This window comes from Amblyomma americanum, chromosome 11 (genome assembly GCF_052857255.1).
Source record: "Amblyomma americanum isolate KBUSLIRL-KWMA chromosome 11, ASM5285725v1, whole genome shotgun sequence".
In the NCBI taxonomy this organism is placed as follows: Eukaryota; Metazoa; Arthropoda; class Arachnida; order Ixodida; family Ixodidae; genus Amblyomma; species Amblyomma americanum.
In genome coordinates this window covers 78,685,840-78,695,594 of record NC_135507.1, presented here as the reverse complement: position 1 = coordinate 78,695,594, position 9,755 = coordinate 78,685,840, and the positions used below count along the sequence as shown (strand labels likewise).

The 9,755-nt window shown below is 43.5% G+C and overlaps 1 protein-coding gene across 1 annotated transcript; it reads left to right on the top strand.

Annotated features, from left to right (window-relative positions):
* The first annotated feature begins 691 nt into the window (after positions 1 to 691).
* On the top strand, positions 692 to 9,219 carry LOC144109736 (uncharacterized). The gene is made up of 5 exons (XM_077642531.1): positions 692 to 1,016; positions 1,778 to 1,871; positions 2,406 to 2,481; positions 4,542 to 4,671; positions 9,095 to 9,219. Exons 1-5 carry the CDS (start codon positions 1,001 to 1,003, stop codon positions 9,217 to 9,219), a joined length of 441 nt encoding a protein of 146 aa, XP_077498657.1. The 5' UTR covers positions 692 to 1,000.
* Positions 9,220 to 9,755: the final 536 nt, after the last annotated feature.

Genomic DNA, 9,755 nt, shown 5'->3' with positions numbered 1-9,755 from the left:
TGCTTTGCGGCGAGTCTTAGTTAAGATCGTCCGCGACGACATCGTCACCGTCCGTGACGCACAGGCTGAGAACTTCAATTCCAGTACGTGCCGAAACAACTCGTATTTTTCGTAACGATACGAGCTCGAAAACACGCCTGCTTCGATGCGCTAGTGGGCTCTTGCTTGTTAAACTACACGCGATCAGGATGCGGCGAGTGCTAGCCACTGTTGCATATTACCTAAAGTGAGACGCAAGTATCGACGTAGTTTCGTAACGCAGTTGATATCAAAGCACTCCTCTTGTACTGGTCACCGATTAAGCTGTTAAGTTTCATGATCTCCGGTGAGCGTGCCAGTGTCGCGCAAATTAATGCATCGCAGCTACTCTCCATCGTGCCAATTGCGTTCAACTTATCCACGATATTCGGCAGCTTGATATACGGCGCTTTTCTTCGCTGTTTTTGTCGCAACTTAGTGATTTTATCTGGCATCAAACGAAATTGCATTCTGTCAACACCGTCGTCTGCTCCGTCGTCTGCTAGTGCATCCGGGTCACTTCAGGGGATCACAGGATCGCAGCTTCTACTAACGACATGCCAGAAAAAGTAACTGAAAGCGCTTTAGTATTCTTAAATAATCTAAAATTAATTTAAAATAAATGCAGTGTCTTTGTTGTGAAGATAATATACGTATTCATGGTTTAAAAAACAAATTTTTTTGTCGGTTGTAATTTTTCACCGACACGAAAGCGCAGCCGTCGGCGCCATTGCAGCGCAACCGACAACGCGTGTTTTGTATTATTTGCCTCTGTGAGGCATTGCTTGAGTACTTGTACGGCGGACACGTGTGAAGAACTCATTCAATAGGAAGGTGAGCAGGAGTGTGTTTTGGAAGCCAACGACCAGGATTTCGGCCTGTCAACATTGGCGAGTTTCAACGGGTAAGCCATGAAGAGTGCTGCGACGTCTTTTCATCTGTTAGGGGAACGAAGACTCCTGCGCCGTTTTACTAAGCCTGGATGAATCGCATGGCCGGTGAGTCCCGCTCCGCGTTTCTTTGCTGATGATTTGTATTCACACGCGCTATTTGTATGCGGCTATATAGGGATGTGAGTGGAGGCAGTCCGCCTGCGGTTGCCGCAGCTATAATGCGTCGCCAAAAAAGCAGGGCCTATATCCTGCATGACAAGTGTTGTTCTCATTGTCTTTATGTGCATTTATTACTCGCGTGCCGTGTTAAATAAAAATGGCACCAGATATCACAACAGAGTTACGCTTTCGCTTGCTAGCGCTTCGACACTCGGTGCAAAAGCATGGATTTGCACTGCGTAGAAGACGATGAGCGAGAAGTGCCGCGCGGCGGAGCGCTCGCGCTAGGCCAGCTGCGATCGGACACCGCACTATTTTTGCTCAGGGTTAGTACTCATCGGATTAGTGCTTGTGCCTTAATATGCGTCATGCTAAATTTTGAGACAGTGATCGCATGCGAAAGGCTAGTTCATATTCATCGCCTTGTCATTTGTAAACTTGTCAGTGCTTCCCCAGTGGAACAGGATTTGAGGCAGTGTTATGTCAAAGTTAGATCAATCTTGCGTCTCCTGAGCTGTAAACGTTGATGCTTCCTCTCCTTCTGAGCACTGCGAGCTGTCGGATATGCAACTGCACAATTATTTAGGATTTCTACCTTTTTGCTATATGCCTCGCTTTTGTGGCCCGCATTCAAGTCGTTCGCCATTGTGGATGGTTTTTTTTACTTATTTTCACTTTGTTATTTATTCTTGGTTGCGTGCCATCAGCTGTGGTGCCGGCGATTCTCCGAGCTCGGAACTCTTCCCAGGCACGGGATCCTACCCACAGACCTCCCTTCGCCGCACTCACGAGTGTTCATCGGTATTTTTTTGTTTCTCTTGCCTTTACTTGCATTGCCAGTCGACAAATTTGTGCAGCTTTTAATTGTATGCAGATTTGTTAAATGCGCTAGCAATTTTTCTATGATGCCAAGCTGTGCTGTGAGATATCAAGCTTCTTGCTAGTGAAGCCATGCTTTTTTCCATTCTCTCTTCTCATTTAACCAAGGCAGACTGGTTGCAACTTTCAATTTAATACCTAGACATTGGTGCAAGGCACCATGATAGGAATTAATGAAAACCTGCACATCCTATATTCAAATTGGTGTGCGGTATTTCAGCCAGCTCATCTTTCAGTGTGGTTATAACAGTCATTGTGACTCTTCTCAAAGAATGTATATGGGTGCATTACATAAAATCTGTTCATTTGTTTTGTCATGGGCTAGCTCATTGGTTTTTTATTTACTTATATAACGTCTAAGTTTAGTTTTTAAACCAGTAGACGATTTCCTCTCTTGTCATTCATGACATGGCTACAGCCACTGACAGCTGTTGCTCTGGATGTATTAATTTGCAGTTGCCAGCGGCCAGCATCTATTGGGCCATGTGTGCTTCCTGCCTTCGGCTGCGTCATCCGTACTGATCCGTTCATGGTAGTTATTCTTTTTCAGTGATGCATATCTTAGCTGCCTATTTAGAAAATTATTTTCAATATAGGCTTGCAGCTAGGTTTAGAAATGCATGAAACTCTACATGCACTTCACAGCAGTACCTTAGCTTATAATTACCGGAACTGTAGACTTGTACAAAATATAGTCGCTGATGTAGCTCTTGACGCAGCTGCTGTTAACATAAACGTGCCTTGACATTGCACACCTGTTGCCTGGTATGCATATGTGTCCTCGAAAAGGACCTATATGTTCATTTATCCCTTTAAAAACATTGTGCTCTACAATGATGGTTTACCAGTATTTCTGACACAGAGACCAAATTGTCAGTCAGTAATGTAACATTGCACGATGACACCAATCCTTGTATGGTATAGCATCCTTGCAATGCACTGGGCAAGCTGCTGTCAGCACAGATTTATTGCTGGTTTATTGCCATAGCATATGGTTATACTGCACAGTTTGTACCTCTACCTTTTTAAAGCTGTATACTTGAAAAATTTAAAATTAGTTGAAGGAAAATTCAAGGAAATGTAACAGTAACTCTCTCACATTTTGGTGGACACTTGAACCATGATATAAGGGAGGGATATAGAAGGGAAGTAATGAAGAGCTGATGCCCATGTTAGATGCCCCTCTTTAGTTAAACATACTTCGCAATTAACACATTTGGTGCAAAACAAACATGGGACTTGCACGCTCACAAGCACCCTCATGTCAGTAAAACAAAGTGCCAATGTTGCCGTACTTTAGAGCTTTGCTCCTAAAAGCGCAGCTGACTGCTGCTCAAAGTTGAGAGCAAAAATATGTCTACTTTTCCTCATGTGCAGTCTGCGGTGCTGGTGCCATTTGCAATGGTGATTGACATTGAGTTGCATGATGCTGAGTCTGTTCCTGGAGTTAGTGATTTTGTCTGTCGTGTGAATGTGCTGTTAAAATTAGTACAGAACAATGGTTCTCTAGTTCATTTTAGGTAACTGTCTCCTGTGCCACATGCCACCACCCTTTTCCTCAAATTTCCTAATCTCATTTAGCAACCTGATTGCCACCCATTCATGCATTCACCTACTCTTGGAATCCTCCCAGTGTTTTAGTGTGGTATTGCTTATATCTTCTCTGCATTACACATGCACTGCACTTCCTCTTTTTTTGATTTAGTCAAGATATCTCTGTTCCTGTTTCTTGCATAAGCATAAGAGGCTACTCAAGTGCACCATCTGGGCTTGTGATGCAATGTGTAGGGTGCTTCGTTTTTGGGTAAAACCTGGTTTCTTCCTACTCTTGCACCAAAAAAGATTCCTAAAGATCAGGTTCAACCCAATTTCTGTGCAAATGTGCCTGTAAGAAAGTGTTGTTTGAAGGTGCACAAAGCCGAAGAACTGCTGGAGTGTTGTGGATGTCACATAATTCTTCTGACAGATTTTTTAAACAATTCTGGTTATTTTATTTCTCTTTTAATGTTTAATGTTTGTCGGTTGCTTATAATTTTTGGATAAACTGAAAGCTACTTGTACTGACTGGTATTTCATTCCAATAATTATACCCATTATTATGAAGCTGTGTTGGAAGGTTGGTGTGCATTTAGTATGCGTGCTTTGAATTTCAGTTATTCTTTCTGCAATGCAAAATGGAAGACAGGTCTCTGCTGTGCGAGTTTTTTGCAATGGAGTGAAAGTAGCTGGAGCAGCATTTGCTACTGTGTCACCCAGCCAAAAGTTCTCCCACAGTCCACAGAGCTTCTGAATACCTATGGCTTAAAGCTCGAAGCTCTGGTTGCCCTTTCCGAGGTTTTCTGCATTAACGAGTGCAAGCCCAAGGGCTCAGAGCTAACAAGCATTTGAAACCATAGAGCTATACACAGTAGTTCTGGGGCCGTGCAGCAAGTCAGTGTGAATTAGATCGCGATAAACATGGTTTACTGTAGAAAGCTAGTGTGAAGAAACAGTTGCGCTCACAGAAACCGCTGTTTCTTTCTTAGTTGGTCATTGAAACAAAGCAATGCATGTAAAATTTTATATCTCACTGATCCCTCAATTTTTTTCCAGCTAAAGACCAAGAGTTGCATGGAAGTTGTGCAAGCCACCAAGTTGCGTGTGATTTTTGCCAGGGACCTGGAGCAGGCTGGGAAATTAGTGGATGGCCAGTGGTATTCACTCAGTAAGGCAAGCTTTTTCTGTAAGTACAGTTTTTGGCATGGCATTGCTTAGGAACGCATGCACTAATCTGACTACTCTATGCCCGCCCATGCTTCAAGAATAATGAAGTACATGAAAAAAATTGATTGCCGAAAAAAAATTGCCGCTTCTGTTATGTTTTTCCAGGAAAGTATTTGCCATTTATAGGGCTGTGAAAACCTTAAAAAATATATGTGCTTGTTGTGGCCTTTTTTTCAAATTTCTTCCACGTCTATGTTGGCCTGACCTTGTAGCTTGTCTGCATGAGATTGGCTGCTACCTACAGTTTGCTTTTTTGTTGCTCCTTTATTGCCTGTCACAATCTTTACTTTGCGTGGCAGTGTCATGCAGTTTGGGAAGTAATCTGATCTTATTTCTGCATTGGCCTGTAGTGCAAGCTTTTGCATGTGGGGCAGGTTTATGGTGTCCTTTTGTTTGCTGTAACTGCAGTTTGGCCATGAGGGTTAGAGGCTTAGTCCTTTTTTTATTTTGATGCAGTGTCATATACTTCATGCATAAATTAATGAAGTAAGCACTATTTTTTGTAATAAATGAACATTCATTATAGCTGTGGCCATTATAAGTGCACTTGACTCTAAAATGGCTTTCTTTCGGCATTCAGTATTACATCTTAAAACCAGCCGGAAGACACAAAACAGGAGAAGAGATGAGCACAAGATGAGGCTGGTCTAACAACTGAAATTTTATTGAAGGAAAGTGGCAAAAGAAGACCTGCAAAGAGATTCAAGCACGCAAGACACCAAAGCAGTGAGAAGGCAATAAATAACCGAAAGGCACTGACATACTAGTAAACCATCTAAAAAACTAATTCCTTACAGTGAAGGTTCACCGACGGTTTAGCCAGGCACTTGTTTCTAGCCTTACTGATGTAGTAAGCCTCAACTATATCAGGACAGATTTATCACTTCCCTAAACCACTGATGTGCCGCAGAAATCAGGCGTGCAAAGAGAAAGGTCGTTCTCCGATTGCATTCACGAGATTGAACGTGCAGTGTCAGGTGAAAATTCGCCTTCCTCTCTATACAGTGAAAGTGCTCTCAGCCAGGCGCACATTCAGATATCTGCTTGTTTGCCCATAGTAGTTTCAGCTACGAGGCAGTGGAATGCAAAAAACCGGTTTACTTTTGCAAGTGGTGAACATTTTTATCTGCCACTGTGCATAGCGGACGATTACCCGTAGTTGTATCAAGCCTACTTTGAACGAAGAAGCAAAGGGCTCATACCTTACTTTTAGCAGTCAAGACAACAGCAACATCATACTTTGGTGCAACTTTCTTGGGATGGTGCGAAATGGCGTGGAGGTAAGGTATAGAGCCCGTCTTTTTGTGCTGCTCAACTACGTCAGCATCATGCGAACGGTGTTCCGTTCCCTCGAGAGAGTAAAAACACACACTGACAGGTGCGCAAGATGGGCAAGTGGGAACCCAGGTGCCATTGGCTTGGAAACCTGCTCTGAGAATGCATTCTAAACACAGTGATGGCATGACTTCCATAAAGCAGTCGTAATGCATGTGATTGCCAACCTGTCCTTCACCAGCCTCGAGTGGTTCAACTCGTAGCTAAGAGGCTTCCTGATCTTGGGCTTTGGCGCCAACATATGTGGTCGTCCGCAAAGCGCAGGTCTAAGTCAAGAAGCTACAAACGGTTATGCTTAGTGAAATTAAGACCTAAAAGATAGGCTTTGACCACATGCCTAAAGATTTCTAAAACGTCTTGTGCCAACTTATCTGAGCCCTCCTTGTGCAAAAAAATTAGGTAGCTATCAACATAACGAAATGCTACTATGCTGAGGCCTTCCAAACAGGGCTTTGATGCGGTATCGACTCTGGACAGAAGAATGTCGCGGAGGAACAGTGCAACATGGGACCCTCTGCATATGCCTGATTTCTGATGTAAATACCGCCTTGCCAACTCACAAAAGTGGAGTTCTGTGGAGTTCTAGTTTCTTGTGGACAGCAACCTGGGCAGGTGCTCTGCAGTGAGCATCGACATGGCGGGCCTGCACTATTCATTGTCACATGATAGACCTCTGAGGTATGTGCAGCACGGCATCAGGGTGAACAATGTACATGCTTTTACAGATGATTGCGTGATTTCGGTTGCTGGCTTCTTGGGGCTGTTGTCCTTTTACTGCAAATCCGCATTTGTCAGTTGGCAGGGCGGTATTTACACGCAGTCGTACCTTTGCTCAGCAACATTTTTTTGTCTAAAGTCAATAAGGCATTAGAGCCCTGTTTGGAAGACCTTGGCATAGTAGCATTTCGTTATGTTCATGACTGTAATTTTTCTGGACATAGAAGGCTCAGATAAGTTGGCACAAGATGTTTTAGGAGTCTTTAAGGCATGCGGTCAAGGCCTGTCTTTTACATCAGAATTGTCTAAGCAGAACCGTTAGCAGTTTCTTGATGCAGACTTGCGCTTTGTGGACGAATATGTTTGTCGGGGCTACAGCTAAAGATCGGGGAAGGCTCTTTTTAGCTACGAGTCGGACCACTCGTTGTTGAGGAAGGATGGTGAAGAGGTGTATTTGTCGCTGGTTAAGGTCAGTAAAGATGGAAACACTTGATGGGTGTGCAATCGTGTGCATGACATCAGCTTTAGATAAGTCATGCCATCACTGCTGAGGACGCATTCTTGTAGCAGGTTTCCCAGCAGCTGGGTTCCCACTTGCCCATCTCAACAACCTGTCGTATGTTTTCACTCGCTCGAGGGTAAGGAGCACATACTCCGATGATGCTGATACACCTTACCTCCACAGTATTTCACAGTCTCAAGAAAGTGGCGGGAAAGCGTAATGCTGCTGTTGTCTTAACAGTGAAGTGCAAAACAGGAGGCCTTTGCGCCGCCATTAAAAAGGCTTGATAAAACAGGGTACTTCTCCACAATGGACAGTGTCACAAAAAAGGTTCACCACTTGCAAAAGTAATGGAGTTTATTGCGTTCCACTGCCTTATGGCTGCAACTAATATGGGCAGACAGGCAGATATTTGAATTTGCACTTGACTGAGCACTTTCACTCTATAGGGGGAAGGCAAATTCTAATCTGGCACTGTATGCTTAATCTTGTGAATGCAAATCTGAGGATGACATGTCTCTTTGCACGCCTAATTTCCACGACACATCAGTGGTTTATGGAACGGATAAATCTGTCGGTAGATAGTTGAGGCTTACTACATCGGTAAGGCTAAGGACACATGTGGCTAAGCCATCGGAAAACCTTCACCGTAAGGAATTTGCTTTTTTAGATGATTCATTACTATGCCAGTGACCTTTGATTGCACTTCACCCTTTCACTGCTTTGGGTTATTGTGCGCTTGTATCTCTTCGCGGGTCTCCTTTTGCGGCTTTCCTTCAATGATGCCGCCGCAGTGGCTCAGTGGTTATGGCGCTCGGCTGCTGTCCCAAAAGACGCAGGTTCGATCCTGGCCACACCAGTCAAATTTCAATTGAGGCGAAATTTTAGAGGCCCGTGTACTGTGCGTTGTAAGTGCACGCTAATGAACCCCAGGTGGTCGAAATTTCTGGAGCCCTCCACTACGGCGTCCCTCATAGCCCGAGTCGCTTTGGGACATTAAACCATCACAAATCAAATACTCAAAATCTTCAATTAAATTTTTGTTAGTCCCGCCTCTTGAGCTCATGTCTTCTTGTGTGTTCTGGCTGGTTTTAAGGTGAGTCAGTACCAACTCGGCCAGTCATAAGCCTTGTTCAGTATTACAACATTTTGAATAAAGTGAGAAGTTTACTAGGCTATGTTGCCGGGGATCGTGTCCGCAGCAGTTGTGGGCAACTCAGAAGAGATAGCGTCATACGATTGGTTGTGTAATTGGCAGAGGATGATGTGAGGATGCTGCTCGAAAAGAAAATTTCATAATCGGATAATTATTTACAGCCAAAAATGTCCACAAAGTGGCTGGGCCAGAGAAAAAGTGCCGCGAAATTTGAAAACGCTGAAAGTAGGTGGAGCTACAGCGTAGTGCCAAGTTTGAAAAATTGGAAGTGTGGACAAAGCCAAAGCTTGGCGCCAAGTTTGAAAACTCGAAATGAGCAATCACGTGACCAGTGATAAGTGTCCTATACTTAACCAGGAGATAGGAAAAATAATGATAAATTAGAGGCAATTAGGTAATTATTGAGATGCGAAAGGCAATGAACGCGTGATCAGACTGGGCGGGTATTCAGTGAGTGGGCAGGAACAATACGTGGAGGGAAATTTTAACAATCGAAATCGTTGCTGGAATGAAATGAGGGTAAAATAAGAGTTAATTGATAACTAATCAAGTCAACGAGAAAACAACCATGGTGCCAAATTTGAAAGGCGACCAGTGTCGAGGAAGCATCAACGCTTTCACATTTTTTTTGTGCAGGTAGCAGCGGTGATCTCTATTTTTTGTTTTTTTCAGCCAAGACAAAAACCATTTTTCTTGGCTCATGGGCGATGTATCTAGGAACCTGCGGCCAGGACCACGCTGGACAGCATGCATCAGCAAGCTCGAAAAAAAAGCACGAAACAGTAAATAAATATTGATCATTTTCATTTCAATTCTAGTGGTTTTGTGCACGAATTACTCTGGAATGCACAAAGCTTGTGTTAATGGACAGGCGACCATTAACAAGCTGTGCATTTTTGTGCATAGCCTACTCCAGAACACAAATCCTGTGTTAATTGACAGGTGACAGTAACGACTGTTACACAGTGTACGAGCACTACACAAGACACACTACAGAAGACAAGGCAAACTTCAGAAGACAAGACAGACTACAGAAGACAAGACAGACTACAGAAGTCAAGACAGACTACAAAAGAGAGGACAAACTACAGAAGACAGACTATAAAAGACAAGACAGACTACAGAAGACAGGACTACAAAAGACAAGACAGACTACACAAGACATGCCCAAAATACGACAAGACTACAGACTACAGAAATTTTCTGTCTTAGAATCCTGTAGTGCGTTTTGACTGGGTATCCATGTGCTGTGAATAAACTATCATTTGCGTGTGTGTAACAGTACCGAGACTATTCTGGTGATCTGTTATGAAGATATTGTACATATTTGTTA